At 38.8% G+C, this 19289-nt stretch overlaps 2 protein-coding genes across 9 annotated transcripts; both read left to right on the plus strand.

Moving 5' to 3' along the window:
• The first annotated feature begins 132 nt into the window (after positions 1 to 132).
• On the plus strand, positions 133 to 11071 carry grna (granulin a). 8 transcript variants are annotated; one of them, XM_073857309.1, is made up of 18 exons: positions 133 to 287; positions 605 to 685; positions 1452 to 1589; positions 1909 to 2045; positions 3122 to 3221; positions 3477 to 3630; positions 3713 to 3819; positions 3945 to 4098; positions 4231 to 4337; positions 4969 to 5122; positions 5256 to 5362; positions 5477 to 5630; positions 5711 to 5817; positions 6019 to 6258; positions 6831 to 7118; positions 7483 to 7725; positions 7883 to 8128; positions 10427 to 11071. In XM_073857309.1, exons 3-18 carry the CDS (start codon positions 1452 to 1454, stop codon positions 10535 to 10537), a joined length of 2547 nt encoding a protein of 848 aa, XP_073713410.1. In that variant the 5' UTR covers positions 133 to 287; positions 605 to 685; the 3' UTR covers positions 10538 to 11071. The 8 variants fall into 8 exon arrangements, with proteins under 8 accessions (XP_073713410.1, XP_073713417.1, XP_073713416.1 ...); XM_073857310.1 differs by lacking the exon at positions 133 to 287 and adding an exon at positions 440 to 462; XM_073857317.1 differs by lacking the exon at positions 6831 to 7118 and having other exon boundaries at positions 135 to 287.
• A 1293-nt stretch (positions 11072 to 12364) lies between these two features.
• On the plus strand, positions 12365 to 19184 carry rundc1 (RUN domain containing 1). The gene is made up of 5 exons (XM_055194081.2): positions 12365 to 12986; positions 14096 to 14254; positions 16154 to 16352; positions 16518 to 16613; positions 16755 to 19184. The coding sequence occupies exons 1-5, from the start codon at positions 12606 to 12608 to the stop codon at positions 17624 to 17626; spliced, it is 1707 nt and encodes a 568-aa protein (XP_055050056.2). The 5' UTR covers positions 12365 to 12605; the 3' UTR covers positions 17627 to 19184.
• The last annotated feature ends 105 nt before the right edge of the window (positions 19185 to 19289 follow it).

Here is a 19289-nt window from a genome sequence, read left to right on the forward strand (position 1 = left end):
TATAGTCAAAATAAACTTTAACCAGCTCAAACTGAGTACTTTAGACGTGATATGTTGATATATATACCCTTATGCATTTTAATCCATCCTCATTTCACTTTTTATGTAATTAAATTTGTACACACAGGTATTTTACCCGCTTTAAAATCACGAGATAGACGACACGCCACGCCTCTTTTCAGTTGACTGATACATTCACATAGGCGGAGTTAAATCTCTGCATTTAAGAAGCTACTTCTTAATATTAGGATAACCCCAATATCGCTTGAACGCTGAGAGGAGACAAGGTAGGTCTGATATTTCATCGTTTAATTGTCGTTTTAAATGCAAAAAGTTGAATGAGTTTTGCCTATTGCACTGTAAACACTGGGATTGGGCTAACTTATTGTAACGCGTCATGCGTTGCTATAGGAAATGATTTTCCTACTGTAAATGGGAAACCTGAAAAATCACACTTAAAGTGTAAGTTAAACACCTTGCTTGCTTGTCCTAAAATATTTTTATGTAGTAATTTTATGTATATTTTTATTTATTTTATGCCGCAAACTCTGAACTAAATATAGCCCAATATTTATTTGACTAAAAAGCTTATTCCTGCTTATAGATCGGTATCCTGTACTCCAGGTCGGACTGGTCACCTGCAGCTGTTCGAGCTTAACAATCCACTTGCTAATTACATGTTAATGTAAGTTAACCTAAAGAATTCAAAAGATGAAAAGATGAAAGAAAGAAACAGAGTAAAATACTTTTCTGCAATATTTTGAGGAAGAAATACCAACTAAAATGTAACAATTGTATCAGTGGAAGTAAAAAAAAACTTGGCCCATTTACAGTTCCTCATTTTTTTCTGTCAAATAGTTTGCTATTATAAATACATCAGCCATCACGAGGTTTATCTTGCAAACCTGTGGGGAATTTTCAGTTATGAAGAAAAGAATCTGATTTTTTTTGCCTGATAGCACCAGTGTCCCCAAGCTAACTAAACAAAGCCTACATAAGAGTATTTTCATTGAAGTTATTTTTGCTGTCAGAATGGCTAAATGACAAAAAAAGTTTTAACATGTTGTAAAGCTGTTCCTTTTTGAAGAAGATGAGGCTGTAATACAGAAGCACATTTCCATTCAGTGATTTTTTTAACTGTTTAACCTGTTTTTTTAATAGCCTAATTTAACCTTTTAAAATGTATATGCTAAGTGTTTCATCATATCATTGTATTTGCGTCTTTCCTTTATCATGTGAAATAGGAAGTGATACACGGTGGTTAATGCAAAATACTTTACAAAATAAAGGAACGGAAAATAACCTCAAAATTAATACAGTGCAGGATATTTAAAAAAAATATTTTTTTTTAAGTTTAAATGCTAGGAACTGTGAGTCTATCTGGGATATTCGTCAAACCTTTGAGTCCTGATAACAGCAACATATTGTCTTTATTTTCCATTATCTTTCAGATGTTGAAACTGACGGTAGGCTTAGCACTCGTGACCCTGGTTGCTTGCTTGCAATGCTCCAACAATGATGTCTGTGAGGCAGGCCAGACATGCTGCCAGGCTCCCTCTGGAGACACCAGCTGCTGCCCCTTACATCATGTAAGACAAAAAAAATAGAGTTTTATATATTTAGGAAGTGTCACCCCTTTTACTCTCAAGCCAATAACCTTTAATAAAACCTACACATCCACCATGTCAGCTCATTTATATGGTGTATGATAAGGCAAACATAACAATATGCAAATCACTTTTCTATTGAACAGCGGACAAGAAGTACACTTTACTATTTAACTGTTTTGTTGTTCAGGAAGCTCAAGGAAATAATGCCCACCTTTGCTGTAATAGTGGTCAGTTAGGGTTTTTCAGTATGCACTATCAAAGGGATGTTTACACTTTGCATGTGTCTGTTTGTGTGTAGGGAGAGTGTTGTGAAGACCACCTGCACTGTTGTCCTGAGGGCATGCTCTGCCAAGTAAAGGACTCTATGTGTCAGAATGCCACACATTCACTGCCATGGGCGGAGAGGTTGCATGTTGAACAGACAAGCCTTCCCAAAGCTAAATGCTTACATTTCATATCTTTCCTTCTTCCAATCAAAACTTACCACCACTGTGGGCCAAATTGCATGCATTAAAGGTGCAGTGTGTAGATTTCAGCAGCATCTAGCTGTGAGATTGTGAATTGCAACCAACAGCTCAGTCCACTGTTCACCGAAATGCATAGTGAAGCTTCAGTAGTCACCATAGGACAAACATGTACAGTAGTGACAAAATGCACTCTACACTAGTTTATTCATTTAGGGCTTCTGTAGAAACATGGCGGCACAAAATGGCATCTTCCATGTAAGGGGACCCGCATTGTATGGAGATAAAAACGTCTCATTCTAATTATCATATAAAATGTTATTTACTTTTCTCTTAACACCTTTATCACCATCTCTCTCTCTCTCTCTCTCTCTCTCTCTCTCTCTCTCTCTCTCTGTCTCTCTCTCTCTCTCTCTCTCTCTCTCTCTCTGTCTCTCTCTCTCTCTCTCTCTCTCTCTCTATCTATCTATCTATCTATCTATCTATCTATCTATCTATCTATCTATCTATCTATATGTAGCTGTTGTTCCAAAAATAATTGCTACAACTCTCAGTCAAAGAGAATTCCTGAAAAGTATGTGAGATTTAGATAGCAAAACATTTTAGAACATTATGTTACAGTCGATTTTACTTCTGTGTTGTGACATATTTTAGAAAAGTATGTATTTTATTCAAAAATGGAACTGGCAGCAGACAGTTGGAGGGGCGGAGTGAACAGATTTTCCCGCCCAAACCGTCTAGCTGACGGCGTCAGAGAAAGATCGCCACGAGAGGGCGGAAGTGCATTTTCAGATTTTTTTTTTTAAGTTTATGTGGACACATTAATTAAAAAAAGCCTTAGACGGATAAATTGTATATAATAAATACTGCAATATAAAAAATAAGAATCGTGAGTTTTGATTTTATTGGGACTTTTACTGTTCAGTGTGACAGTTATCCTTCTTTGGCACTAAAACTGTTTCAGTAAATAAATTCACTTAAATACATACACATTTTTGTAATTAGTATGTAAACAGTATCTATTATTTCCATTGCATTTGTATCTTCAGACTCTAATGTTCCCTGTGATGACACTGCGGCCTGTCCGGATGAATCCACATGCTGTAAAACTAAAGATGGAGGATGGGCCTGCTGTCCTCTGCCGGAGGTAAATCACCTCATCGGGATCTGTAACTTTTTAAGTAATGCAGCAGAAAGTTTGGTTATAATCTCTTTAAAGAATAAATTTATACACAACTCTTTTATATGTACATTTATTCATTTGGCAGCAATTTATCTAAGGTGACACTTATCTAAGTGCATTCCACCTATACATTTTTTTATCATTATGTCAGTATGATTGCTCCCTGGGACTTTAAAGCATTTTTTGGCTTTTACCAATGTGTGTTCATGTTCTCTGTAGGCTGTGTGTTGTGAAGATTTTGTTCACTGCTGTCCTCACGGTCAGAAATGTAATATGGCTTCTGAGAAATGTGAGAGCTCATCAGGCTCTGTACCCTGGTTTGGGAAAATCCCAGTTCGGCCAATCAGCAGTCTGAATTCGACTGACACACAGGGTTGGTGTAACCAGCTTGAACATACATACACATGTTAACTTGTATGAACACAAATATCTTAAATGGTTTCTATCATTTCCAGTGTCTTCCACCTCTGACGTTCCCTGTGATGGCACTGTGACATGTTCGGATGATTCCACATGCTGTAAGACTAAAGAGGGAGGATGGGCCTGCTGTCCTCTCCCGGAGGTAAATCATCACATTTGGATTTGTTACTCTAAAGCACAATTAACAAGTAGCTTGGCAATAATTTGGATCTTGGATAACCAGTTATTTTGTAATTAAAGATGTAGGTGTTTTCATTTCTCCTCTAGGCTGTGTGTTGTGATGATTTTATTCACTGTTGTCCTAATGGTATGAAATGTAATGTGGCTGCTGAGAAATGTGAGGACCCATCAGGCTCTGTACCCTGGTTTGAGAAGATACCCGTTCAACCAATCAGCAGTCAGAATGTGGGTGGCACAAAATGTAGGTCAACAGTCCCTATATATGCAGATCACTGAATCCAAACACACAACTATACTTTAGTGCTCATACACAACTACACACGCACATTACACAGTTTCTAACTGGTCCTTAAACAGTTTCTATGATTTCCAGTGTCTTCCACCTCTGACGTTCCCTGTGATGACACTGTGGCCTGTCCGGATGGATCAACATGCTGTAAGACTAAAGAGGGAGGATGGGCCTGCTGCCCTCTGTCGGAGGTAAATCATCTAGATCTCTTTAAAAATCAATTTAAGTCATGCATTTCTTTAAACACTCACCCCGAAATGGATTTTAGGCATTCTGCTGTGAGAGTGTATATTCACAATATATTGCAGCCTTTGACCATGTGCTTAAAGGTGCAGTGTGTAAATTTGAGCATCATCTAGCGGTGCTGCGGTGAGGTTGCGAATAGCAACCAGCGGCTTAATCCACTGCTCACCACAGCTTTTGAAACACATAGAGAAGCTACGGTAGCCGCCACCGGACAAACATGTCATCGTCGGAGACAACTTAGTAAAAAAAAATTGTCCGTTAAGGGCTTCTGTAGAAAAATGGCGGCACAAAATGGCAACTTCCATGTAAGGGGACCGTCTTTGTATGTATATAAAAAGGTCTCGTTCTAAGGTAATAAACACATAACAGTTCATTATAAAAGGTCTTTATACACCCCTGATAATATAGTTTTGTATATTATTTTGCATTTCTGTCAAGAGATCCTTCTAAAAATTACACACTGCACCTTTAAGTAACATAATTTTATCAGATGGCCACTTTATTCTTTGGTATGGGCACAGTTATTTTTAGGGGTATTGGATTTTAAGTTAAGGAAATGTGTTTACTTTTTTGTAGGCTGTGTGTTGTGAAGATTTTATTCACTGTTGTCCTAATGGTATGAAATGTAATGTGGCTGCTGAGACATGTGAGGACCCATCAGGCTCTGTACCCTGGTTTGAGAAGATACCCGTTCAACCAATCAGCAGTCAGAATGCGGGTGACACAAAATGTAGGTCAACAGTCCCTATGTACGCAAATCACTGAATCCAAACACACAACTATACTTTAGTGCTCATACACAACTACACACGCAACATAAAACTGCTTCTTACTGGTCCTTAAAAAGTTTCTATCATTTCCAGTGTCTTCCTCCTCTGATATTCCTTGTGATGGCACTGTGACATGTTCGGATGATTCCACATGCTGTAAGACTAAAGAGGGAGGATGGGCCTGCTGTCCTCTGTCGGAGGTAAATCCTCACATTTGGATCTGTTACTCTGAAGCACAATTAACAAGTAGCTTGGCAATAATTTGGCTCTTGGATAACCAGTTAAAGATGTAGGTTTGTTCATTTCTCCTGTAGGCTGTGTGTTGCGATGATTTCATCCACTGCTGTCCTCATGGAACGAAATGTAATTTGGCTGCTGAGACATGTGATGACCCATCAGGCTCCATGCCCTGGTTTGAGAAGATGCCCGTTCGTCCAATCAGCAATCAGAATTCAACAGACACACAGGGTTGGTGTAACCAGCTTGCACACACATACACATGTAAACTTATGAACACAAATATTTTATAAGGTTTCTATGATTTCCAGTGTCTTCCACCTCTGATGTTCCCTGTGATGACACTGTGGCCTGTCCGGATGGATCAACATGCTGTAAGACTAAAGAGGGAGAATGGGCCTGCTGTCCTCTGCCGGAGGTAAATCATATTAAATCAATCTTAGTCATGCATTTCTTTATACACTCACCCGTGAAGGGATTTCAGGCACTCCACTGTGACTGTTTAAGTACTATAAAGTTTTATTATCAGATGCCATCACTATACTTTGATATTGCCACAGTGGGGCACGTTTTGGGGTAAGTTTTGGAAATTAAGCATGTTTATGAACTTTTCCTGTAGGCTGTGTGTTGTGAAGATTTTGTTCACTGCTGTCCTCACGGTCAGAAATGTAATTTGGCTGCTCAGTCATGTGATGACCCATCAGGCTCTGTACCCTGGTTTGAGAAGTTACCCACCCGTCCTAGAGAAGGTCTAGGGTCACATGAGAATATGAGCTGTGACTCTAGTCACTCTTGTCCTGAATCCAACACTTGCTGTAAGAACATAGATGGAGATTGGAATTGCTGTCCCATGCCTGAGGTACGGTGTAGCATTTATGTAGCCCAAACAGTAGAGCTAGCAATTTAAAAAAAAATGTATATGTTGAAATTACTGTATGTTGTTATATAAACATGTTTGCCGAAAGCATAAGTATGTCTCAAGAGAAAAATGCAAATTATCTAATTCTGTAAGAGTAACCAAATGAGAAGTAACACATCTCTATTTAAAAGTGTGATAATAATGATTTTCACCAGTTTTGTTACACCAATATTTTTTCTTACATTTTGGCTTAACAGCATTATTCACAAATATGCATTGGCAAAGGCTTTTCCTTAAAGTAATTTACAGTGCACTTACAGTACATTTGATTCATGTTTTTATTCCCATAGCATTGGCTTTTTAATGTTCCTTGAACCATGATCTACTATTCACAGGGGAACTCTATTAAAGTGTCACATTTTTACCCTATTGGTGTGCGATGTTCCCTAATCGATGTTGCTTTTGTAATCCACTCCTGCCCGGTATTACAACCAGAAACCAGACAACTAGATGATTTAGACTAGTTTTATCAAACAATAGCATCTATACGAGTAATAAATCATCTGCCTGAGGCTGTGTGTTGTTGGGATCATTTACATTGCTGTCCCCAAGGCTTCACTTGCAACTTCATAACACTCACCTGTGACAGTGGCAGCTCCTCCGTGCCCATGACAGTCATTATTCCCGGCTCAGCTAAGGAAGGTCGCAGACAGACACAGCATGAGGAAGTGAAAGAAGAAACGGGAGTGAGAAAATACAATAGCAGGGTTCCATGTGATGCACATACTTCCTGCCCAGATCATACCACTTGCTGTTTGATTGCAAAAACCAGCAAATGGGGCTGCTGCCCGTTGCCTAATGTGAGTGTGAGTTAGAAGTTCAAACCGAGGTTTCATCCTGATAAACTTCTCCTAACTTTTGCCAGTCACGAGTGGAAATTAAACTCATTGGTGGTTGTTTTACTGGTTTTACCATCAAGCCTGTTTTGCTAGATTTGGAGACATGCCATTGCATGCCTTTAAATCTTAAACTTTTCAGAATTGATACTTCCTTGTGGACATAACAGCGTGATATAGCTTTATCACACACAAACAAAATTCCTAAGCAAAATGAAGTAGATAGACATACACATTTTGTTGATGTTTGGGTGCGATGGTCATATCACCCATATCATATTTTCAGTGTTTTTTCTGTCACCTAAATGCATTGTTTCCTGTGTTTCAGGCTGTATGTTGCAAGGATGGAGATCACTGTTGTCCAGCTGGCTATGAGTGTGATGTGATTAAGGTGACCTGCGTCAAGAAAGATGCTGTGATTCCTTGGTACAAAAAAATCCCTGCCAAGAGCACTCCAGCTCCAAGCTCTGACCTTGGCGATGTTAAGTGCGATGATCAGACCAGTTGTGAGACGGGATCCACCTGTTGCCGTCTTTCTACCGGAGATTGGGGTTGCTGCCCTCTTCCTGAGGTAAGTACTGAATGTATGTGTGTGTGTGTGTGTGTGTGTGTGTGTGTGTGTGTGTGTGTGTGTGTGGATTGACTATACAGTATGTGCTGTTTGTTCTGACCCAGTTCGATGTACATATTCACGTTCAATATATCCAAACTAATTTTTGCATGCATAGGCTGTTTGCTGCCCAGATCATGAGCACTGCTGTCCCAAGGGTTACACGTGTGATGCGGGTGGGAGCTGTATGCAAAACACCTGGCTGCAGGTGGACAGAGTCCCACTCACCCACACTGGTGGCAAAGAGCAACAACCAATCAGCTCAGTAAAGGACATTCAGTGTGCTGATGGACATAGTTGCCTTGATAGTGAGACGTGTTGTAAAACCTCTGAGACCACCTGGGCATGTTGTCCATCTCCAAAGGTACAGTATAGGCTCGATGATGCTGGGTAATGAATTCCACTTTTTCCTCTTTCACTTTTGTAAAAAAGAATTATTGTTAATTAAAGGTGATTTCTTATCATTTTACTCTTTTTACAATAGGCAAAAAATATACATTACTACTCAGTAGCAAACTTAAACCTTGGTTATAACTTTATGGTCGTCATTATATAACATTAACTTGCATTACATGTCTGAACTAGGTGTTAAAGGGATCGTTCGGCCAAAAATGGTTTTGAACCCATGATTTACTTAACCCCAAGTCGTTCAAGATGCATGTGTCCATCATTCTTTAGACTAAACATTTTCAGTTATTTTAGAAAATGCCCTAGATCTTTCAGTTGTTAAAATATAAAGTTACGGGGTACTCTCCTCCAGGTCCGAAGGATGTGCATCCATCCTTCACAAAAGAAATCCAAACGGCTCCAGGGGGATAAACAAAGGCCTTCTTCTTCTTCTTTCCGTTTAATGGAAAGAAAGTATTACTGCCACCTACTGTGTACATTGCATACATGAGTAATGGATCTGAATTGCAGAAAAAAATGGATTAATAACCCTTTACATAAACCCTTTAACATCCCAAAGGATCAGAGTCCAAGCTTCTGCTGACGCTGCGTGTTTTAGCTCCTCCAGCTTCCACATTAAGCTCCTCAGCCTAACCGTGCAGTGTTGTCAGAGTAATACTTTATAAACGAAAATAACTAACTTTTCTGTAACGCCGCCATCTTAGACTCCTCTGTATTCAGGAGAGAGTATTAGCGTAGTGTACGCACTTTTCTTAGTGACGTATGCAGAGAGCGGGGTCACAGAGCAGCCGCAGAGAAACCTTCGCAAACTGCGTACACTCTCAATGAAATGCAGATGCCACTAAGATGCCGGTGTTACCGGGAGCTGGTTGTTTTCGCTTATAAAGTTTTAAATATAGAAATTTCTCTCTCAACACCGCACGGATTACTCTCAGAAGTCTTTGTTAATCCCTCTGGACACGTTGGGATTTCTTTTGTTAAGGATGGATGCACATTTTTTGGACTTGAAGGTGCGGACCCTGTAACTTAACATTTTAAAGCTCACATAACACACGCTGTTTCTGCATTTCTGATGTTAAAGGATTAGTCCATTTTCTTAAAAAAAATCCAGATAATTTACTTACCACCATGTCATCCAAAATGTTGATGTCTTTCTTTGTTCAGTCAAGAAGAAATTATGTTTTTTAAAGGAAAAGGATTTTTCTCATTTTAATGGACTTTAATGGACTCCAACATATAACAGTTTTAATGCAGTTTAAAATTGCCGTTTCAACGAGTTTCAAAGGACTCTAAATGATCTCAAACGAGGCATAAGCGAAACGATTGTCATTTTTGACAAGAAAAAAAATGCACTTTTAAACAACAACAACTTGCCTTTCTCCTGTCCTGTGATGCTCCAGCTCGACCTCACGCAATACATCATCATGTCAAGAGGTCACTGATGAAGTATCGAAACTATGCCGCAGTGTTTACAAGTGTGGAGAAAGAGGACCATTCCGACGTTGTTGTATGTCAGATGATACTAATTAATGTCTTTGTGTCAGTTTATCGTTTAAAATGGTCCGCAAATGTGCGTTTAATATATGTAACATGTGACCTTTCAACGTTATTATGCAATTACGTGAGGTTGCCCTGGCGCGTCACAGGACCGGAGATGGACAAGAAGTTGTGGTTTAAAAAACTGCAATTTTAAACTGCATTAAAACCCCTAATACGTCAGCTGGACCCGTAATTGTAAAAAACCTTTCCGAAACTTGTACGAACAAGTGCATTCGGCACAGAAATACTCTGTAACACGCCCTTTGCCTACGTTTAGCATGAGGAAACAACTCTATAACTGTGTTAATTAGTCAGAATGCATGAAATACCATTGAACCCCCCCTTTAACTACTGAAAGATCTGGGACATTTCCGGAATTAACTGAGAATGTGTTGGTCTGAATGATGGACGTGTGCATCTCGGACGTCTTGGGGTTGAGTTAATCATGGGTTAATATCATTTTTGGCTGAACTATCCCTTTAAACAAACAAATTTCTTATATAGAAGGTGAAACATTTTTTTTGTGATAGGTGAAAAACCCTTCGTGGGTTTCTTATGAATATAGAAAATTACCATGATGTCTCATAACCCCAGCTCTATTTAAATATTGTACTTTTAAATGCCAACCGGAATCAAACCGGAAATGTCTACTACGCAAAAGTTCCCATTGTCAACCTTCTACTTTCTCTTCTCTTTTCTTTATTTCTCTATCTAGGCTGTGTGTTGTGATGATATGAAACACTGCTGTCCTGCCGGATACACGTGCAGTAAGGAAGGAGTATGTAGTAAACCCAAAGGCCTCAAATGGAACAGCTGGGGCAACTAAAGGAGGTTTTCCCCAGAAAAGAAATGAGCTGTTTGTATGAAAACACAATGCCCCACACCCTTTTCAGTGTGGGTTTTTTTAATGTGGGATTTTTTTTAAATGTTACTAATCAGTGCAAATCAAAAGAGAAGTTTACATGTTATTGCAGTTCATTGGACATGATGTCTAAAATAACTGTCAATCAGTAATACCTTATTTGACTAATTTTGTTGTACAAGTGTCGTTACTGAAAAGTGTGCAGACTACATTGTTTTAATTATACAAAGTAAACAAACTGCTAAATAAATGTGAAAATCTAGATACTTTAGTGTAAAGATAACACATAATCAGTGTATGCCCTCTAGTGGCTGCATTGAATTTATGAGTCAATAGCAAAAGTTGACTAGTCTTGGTTTGCAACGTTGTTCATAGGCCTACTTAACATATAAACATCACGTCTTATAATAATGATTACTTGACATGGGATAATGACGTATTTTAAAGAAATCTCTTCAGATATTGTATCTTACTTTCTCTGTAACCTCCATATTGCAGGTCAGGTACATCATACACAAGCAAAACCACTAACTGTACAAATGATTTCTGTAATTTTCCATTGATCTAAATGATTGCTGTGATGATTAAGCTTTGTAAGAGATAATTAAAAATTATGTCTTGAGTAAAATGCGACATTCCAAACTATATAAGACAATTCTGTCCTTCTTTATTTGTTATTGTACTTTTTATATATCACAATAAATTAAAAGTACTATTAGATAGATAGATAGATAGATAGATAGATAGATAGATAGATAGATAGATAGATAGATAGATAGATAGATAGATAGATAGATAGATAGATAGATAGATAGATAGATAAAATCTCTGCTGGGCCAGTATAGTGCAAGTATATGTGTATATGACTGATATTAAGGCGTTGTAGTTTAAACAATGAAGAGTAAATAATAAAGCCGAGCCCGTCGATTTATAACTATGCGTTCTGCTGACGTCATCACGTCACTGACGTGTACATCCTTCCCACAGATTCACGAATCTGTAGAACATATTAGGCTTGTTTGAGATGCAGCTTGCCTTGCCTGAAATTCAGATGAGAGCAGACGCCTGCAGTGAGGGGAGGAGTGAAAAAAGAGCTTTTAAGTCAGACACTCACCAATCTCGCAGTCCAGTCGACTACAAACTTCAGCATAGGCAAAGATCACGTTCGCGTATTTTATCGCAGATTAAATAGATGCTATTTTAATACCAATAAATGCATTTACATAAAGATGTTTATAAGGAGAATCAACGAAGGTGAACTGTTCCTTACTGGAAAAGGTTACTTAGTAAATGTTGGGATGAATAAATCTAAGTCTAGTGGTAATACAAATTCGTTTCAGTTGTGTGAAATATAAACAGCTCACAGTACAAATAAATCAACACCAATACAGAAGTTTACAGGAATTCATAAAAAATATAAATGTCATAGTAAAGAACAATTGAATTAATATAAAAACTACTACAGGAATTAGAGTTTTTCGAATTAACAAGTCATCAGCTGACATAACATGGCCAATGAGCATTAAGCTGTGTCGTCAGCAAGTCTTTTCCCATCGTGCTTTTCGTCAACGCAGTCGGTGGAGAGCAACTGCGCTCGGCTGTAGAATCCGACGAGCCCGCCTCTCCATCGCGAGAGAGTTAGTTTGCACACGTCAGCGTGACATCAGAGCAAGTCGGACGTAAGTCGGACACTTTTCTAACCGACATGCATCTTGCGCGGATCACCGGTGATCGATTCTGCGCAGAATTTGCTCATCTCAAACAAGCCTATTGAAGGACCAGCGCGTGTGCTAGAACTCTGGTGAGGTGGTTCCATATTATCGCGAGATCTCAGTCAGTTCGATTACGTTGCAATGTTGTTTGCAACGACGTAATCGTAAGGATACGCTGTAATACTGCGGTGCACCTGCTAAAGGCGATCGTTGCGTATGTTTTGGATTCACATTGAATAGTATTGAGTATTGTGGATCAGTTAAGCTCGTAAACTCTAAACAGCGTTTCGGGGCAGCTAGGCTGTCAATCTGCCAGTCCCATGTCGACGGAGGACTTGTCCACTTCCGACAGCGAGGCTGCCTTCGCGGGAGCCGGGGAGCGCTGGGCGCCCGTGGGAGCCGTGGCCAACCCGGAGGATGAGCTTTGGAAGGGAGGCTCGCAGTCTGCCTCTGCGTCCTCCGGCGACACAGAGATGGTAGCGAGACTGCGGAAGCTGGAAGACGAGCAGGAGCAGCTGAATTCATCGCTCCTCGCCTTAACCTCTCACTTCGCTCAAGTGCAGTTTCGACTTAAACAGATCGTCCATGCTCAAAGCGAGGAGAAGGAGAGGATGCTGCTGGAGCTGGAGGAGTTTGCTTTCAAAGGATGCCCTCACGTCGTCGGCTGCAGAACACAGGATGCTCAGATGCTTGAGAACTCTGTGAGTTTGATTGATTTCTGTTGTTGTTGTTTCTAAAAACCTAGTGAGCTTCCTACCTAGGGAGGCAACGTGAGAGAACTTGTTAGATTTTTAGACAATAATGCTATGTTTTGACAGATAAACACCTGCCACGATCACATTCACCAGAATTTTGATGTTATCTTAGAACAAGTACTTTGTTGCTAGGTGATGAGATGCAATCTAATGCATATAATATACAGAGTCATCAGTCCTGTTTGTTTTCTAATACAGTGTTTCCCAACCAGGGGGTCGGGGCCCACAGGGGGGGCCTCAAGATGACTTAAAATGATAAAAAAAAATGGACAAAACAAGCATTAAAATAAGCTAAAACAGGCAACACTCAAGATGATGTTTTTTATTTGTTGGGACATTTTAGTAGCGGATATACATCTGTCAATTCATTCCAAGTTCTATTTAACTTTGTGGAAAAAATAAGTGAGTGGGGGGCCTTCAAATATTGTTGTGGGCAACTAGGGGGCCTTGAAGTGAAAAAGGTTGGGAACCATTGTTCTAATACACCTGCTTCAATGCTAGTCAACAGTCTTTGCAATCATATATCCACCTGTAATGCATCTACTGCATTACCCAGACCAATTCTCGACCCAATACAATTACCATATGTTGCTCTTAAAATATATACAATTTGGCAGCTTCAGTTTTGTTTAAACTTCATTTCTTAAATGGCTTACAAAACCGATATTTGAACCATTTAAAGATGGTATAAGGAACTTTGGAAAATCTTTCTTAACTCTGTATGAAGTTGTTGAGATGTCTTGTTATTCCTAAGAGTTTTATTTAAATGCCATTTCCTTATTTCTTCGTCTGCACACACGCTTTGCTCGCAGGATGAACTGGTAAGTGCTTTAAACACGAACCTTACATTCAATATCACAATAAATGTAATGATTTTATTAAGTTATCTCTGTGAGATAAAATCCGTACTTGGGTTGGTTTGGTTTTGTGAATGGGAGAGAATGTAAACGTTCTCACGTTTGTCTTTATTTTGCTTGTTTAACATTTACTACTATAGAGTTTAATGTACTAGCATTCAAGCTAAATTCGCTTGTTTATGTGATCATGATATGTAGAGTGAAAGAGAGAAGAGGGAACGTTTGGAAGCCCAAAGACAAAAGCAGAAGGAGTTGATTTTCCAGCTGAAGACGCAACTCGACGACCTGGAACGCTTCGCCTACCAGGAGGGCAGCTATGACTCATTGCCTCAGTCTGTTGTCATGGAGAGGCAGAGGGTGATCATTGTCACTTAATACCCTCTTGCGCATAAATCTAAAAGTCATTTCTGTGCACCTGATGCACTTTCTATGGATACAAACCTAACACTGCACTTATTCCCTTTAAAGAAATAGTTCAGTGAAAAATTAAATAAACTACTCCATTATTTACTCAACTTAATGCCAGCCTATGTGTATAAGACTTCCTTTCTTCAACCGAACATATTTAGTATTATATTCAGGGTTCCCACGGGTCTTTGAATCCTTGAAAGTTTGTGAATCTGGGGAAAAAAATTTAAGGCCCTGGGAAGTTTTTGAAAATATACATGCATAGATACAGGTCATTGAAAGTGCTTGAATCTATTTTATGCAAGAAGTTTTTGGGGAAAAAATCCATATTATTCCCAGTGTTGGGTGTAACTAGTTACTAAGTAATTAGTTACTGTAATTTGATTACTTTTCCCTTGAAAAAGTAAAGTAAGGGATTACTCTTATCTTTCTTGTAATCTAATTACAGTTACTTCTGATGTAACTTAATACTGTGTAAGGACTGTAGAACAATTATGTATACTATAATACAATAGTGGATTTAACATGGTTTTAGTTTACAATTCTCACTATTAACTGGTTAATTATTAACATTAATATTAATGAAATGTTGGCTGTTTATTAATACCTAAACAGCACATATTAATGCCTGATTCTGCAAAACCTTGTTCTACATCCTTAACCCTCCCTATTTCTATCAATACTTGAATTTGAATTTTATTTATTTAAAGAAACAGGGACAGCATACATTAAACATTAACATCAAAAGTAAAGATGCATAGTACCAGGTTATAGCTCAAGAGCTAATTTCCACCCGTAGTCCCTGGTTTTAAATAATAAAATAAACAACTACTGATAGTATTAATAAGCAGCAGTTGGAGTATATGGAGGTAAAATGAGTTAAGAGTTAATTAATAGAGAGAATTGGACCCTAAAGTGGGACCAGAATAATTGATCTACTTTTATATATTATTTCTTCGAGCCATTTCAAACATATCCTTGTATCACGTACTAAATAGGATTTACAAAGTAATTAGTAATAAGTAATTAAATACTTTTTGAAGATAGTAATTTGTAAAGTAATCTGATTACATGATTGAAGATGTAATTAGTAACTAGTAATTAATTACTTTTTTTGAGTAACTTACCCAACACTGATTATTCCCTGTGTGGTGTAGGATAATATTATAAAAATTCTAGACTTTTTAAGCACACGTGCTAAACTGTTCGCTTTAAATGCTTATATCTTCGTATGCGAATGTTGATTCATACCAAAATGCTTTTTTGCATAGTTGTTTTTGACACATGAAAACGTCGCGGGTTACGTATGTAACTGTTGTTCGCTGAGAAGGGCTGCATCTCCCTTGCCATACTTCCTGCATCCCTGTAACGCCGTCTTTGGCAATATTTCAGATAGCAATATACTTCCTGGCTCCCGCGTCACCCTGTCTTTGTCGTTAAGCCTCACCATTGGTTGAATTTGATATACACATTCAGATGCACTTACCCCTGGAGGCATCACCACAGTGACGCAGCGCGAGTTCCCTCAAAGGGAACTGTAACAATATATCTTAAAAGGTAACATGATGTAATCTTGCTCTCACTCGAAATGTGTCCCCACATTTAGTCCTTGAATTTGAGGGGGATTTGCACCTGGAAAGTCCTTAAAAGGTCCTTAAATTTAAAGTTAACTAAGGTGTGGGAACCCTGTATATTAAGTAATATGCTGGTTGTGCTTTGCACAGGCATTGAATAGTACCCATTTTTAAAGCCCATCCATCATCAGAGAAATGAATCAATCTTAATGGTGAACTAACAGTGAACAATTCCTGTAAACCCATTTTAAATAGTATCTTTTCTTGTTAATAGGTGATCATTGATGAGCTTATTAAAAAGCTGGATGTAAACTTCAATGAAGACATTGGGAATCTCACACCAGAGGAGCTTCGACAGAGAGTGGATGCGGCCATTGCTCAGATAGTCAACCCAGCCAGAGTCAAAGAGCAACTGGTTGAGCAGCTCAAGACCCAGATCAGAGACCTTGAGATGTTTATTAACTTCATACAGGGTGAGAAATTCTGCTTAGACTCCCATCTGCAGTACCCAGCGTAGTTCTAGTTTTTTTTTTTAAGTAACATCTAGCGGTTACCTAAAAGGTGTTGTCATTCAGTAGTATGAAGGTAGCGTGAAATAAATAATATCTCATTGTTACACCTGATCTTTCATTTGTTAGATGAGGTGGGGAATCCACTTTTAAATGATGGTGTGAAGACCCAACAGGCCCGAGCAGCTGGAACAAACACAAGAACAACTGGAGGAATGAAGCAAGGTGGTTATGCTCCGCACATATTGTGTGAACACAGCAGCAACAACAATAATCAAGATCAACAAAATCATATTGATGAATAAATAAATATATCTAGATTTAATCACCAAATATGTGAATTGTAAGTTATTTTCTTCTCCCTAGTGGACCCTGAACAGGCACAGAGGATCCGTGAAACTGGCCTTCAGCTGATCCAGAAAGCCTTAGCTGTGCTGCAGATCTTTGCTTTGAGCCAGTTCGGCTGTGCCGCAGGCCACGTGCCCAACAGTATGTGGTCTCAGGGATGTGAGGCAGAAGATTACGGCCCTCTGCTGCAGAAACTGGAAGGAGCCGTAGAGCGCGTCCGTATCCAAGCCTCTCGCCAGCAGCCCTCCTCTCAGGTGGAACATGTGGTCAGTTACTCCACCTGCCTGTCCCCCGGAGGACCTCGGGACGAACTGACCGCTTCTGTGCGCAAAGAACTGGCCGTTGCCCTGCGCGACTTGCTGGCCCACGGCTTGTACACTCCGTCCCAGGGCATGAGCTTGGTGCTGGCCCCCATTTCATGCCTGCTGCCCCTCAGCTCTTCTCCACAGAGCCTGCATCCGTGGGAACTTTTCGTCAAGTACTATCATTCCAAAAATGGCCGGGCTTTTGTGGAATCACCCGCTCGCCAGCTCTCGCAATCCTTTAGTTTGCCTGTAGGGGACGGACCTGTGACAGTAACGCCAAAGCAGTCTCTATTATGGGCCATACATACGGTGCTCAAAGAGCATGGACGATATAAACGGAGTGCAGATTCTGAGTTCAAGGCTTTAGTGTGCATGGCACTCAATGAGCAGAGGCTTGTGTCTTGGCTCAATCTACTGTGTAAGTCTGGAACACTAATACACCCTCACTACCAATCTTGGAGCTACATGGCGCAAACAGGCTTTGAGGGCGCTCTGCGCATTTTGGGTCGCCTCAGCCACCTCAAGTTCCAGCTACCTGTAGACTTGGCCGTCAGGCAACTGAAAAATATAAAAGATGCTTTCTAAGCATAAAAAACGGTGTGCTGGAAGTGTGTGTATAAATAAATAAAAAAAATATATATACAGAAGAGTTAAGTGGAGAAAAGAGAATGAATGTGGTTTAAACCCTCAGAAGCTTGAATAACATTTTCTATAACACTAATTCCCTGTCTTCATAATGCAAATCATATCAAAATAAATTATAAGATAAATGAGTAATTGGAACTAGAACAGATCCAAAGTAATTTGGAAATGAATTAACTCATGCACTTTTTTTGCGACTATGCTGATATTGGTCCAGATGCCTTCAGTCACTTCTATGCTATAAGAAGATAAGCAGGTTTTAATATGCTGCATTGATCATACCTCAAAAGAAATTTGCTTGGTTTAGTAACCATGTGAAGCATGTGACTGCCTCCACAACATCTATCTTTTAAATAGATTTGTTATCTCCAGCTTTTACCAAAATCAATCACACCATGAAGATGTATTGTTTCTTATGTTAACCCTTTTAAAGGGTCATTGTGTATGTTTGAGATCTATGTAAAGTAAACATAAACTGAAGGGAAATACTTTTTGTTTTTAAACCTATATGTAGCTATATGTAGTGATTACAATATAGGAAAACTAAGAATGTACTATAAATTGCACAACTACACAGCTACAATCACATTAATGGGGATCAACACTGTCAATAGTCAAACACTGGAATAGTGCATATCAGGTCATGTCTGACTCTGCTCTGTGCTCTTATCACTGTCTGAGGTGACATGCATGCTGATGAGATCTCACCTATAGGTCAAATAATACACTCAGGTCATTCAGTACAAAGAAAGAGTGCAAAACATAACACTAAAAAGCTTCATTAGTGTTTGTATATCAGTGTTTTCACAGTCTGGCCCATTCCAGCCAGCTGGGGCTGTACAATTGATTGTTGAAAACTGACACGATTATCGGAATTCTGTGGATGTTCACAGCAGATGATAATAATGTTACACAATGTTAAGGAAGTAATCAAAGAAATCTGCTGACTGTGAATTGTTATGCTGTGCGTTGATGCTGACTGAATTATATGGTATATATTTGCTCTACCACTGTTGAGAAGCATGTCTTGTCAATCCTTGTTTACTTCTCTATAACACTGAATGTACAATCTCTGAAATTGTATCCTGCTGCTGTACCTTTTCTGATTCCACATTCCTTAATAGATTCTTTAAATAATGGAGCAGGAGACTTTTTCTACCTTATTTAGTAGTAAATAGATTAAGCACTATTTAGATTGGATGCATGTGATTTATTAGTGGTCTCCATATGCCCGTCTGATTTAACTTGTCTTTCTTTTGAAAATAATATATCGTTTTGTTTAATCTTGTTTCTGTTATATCTGTTAAGGAATTATTGTTCTTTTGTGTATCTTTGTAAATCCTTTACTAAAGTGTTCTTTCAATGACAGACATCATTGCAATTATTGAATTTCAAATCAGTGTCGATTACAATCTCTTTAAAGATGTGCCATCATTTTTGGATGTAATGATGGTCTGTTTTTAGTGAGTATGTTGATTAAATGTTCAAGATGCGCTTTGAATCTGGTTCTCATTTTCTTCTATTTTTTACACTATGAAATATCTACATTACTAAATATTTACATTACATAAAAATAAATATAATTTTGTTTTTAAGTTGTGGGTAT

This window comes from Misgurnus anguillicaudatus, chromosome 19 (assembly GCF_027580225.2).
Source record: "Misgurnus anguillicaudatus chromosome 19, ASM2758022v2, whole genome shotgun sequence".
NCBI classification, from domain to species: Eukaryota; Metazoa; Chordata; class Actinopteri; order Cypriniformes; family Cobitidae; genus Misgurnus; species Misgurnus anguillicaudatus.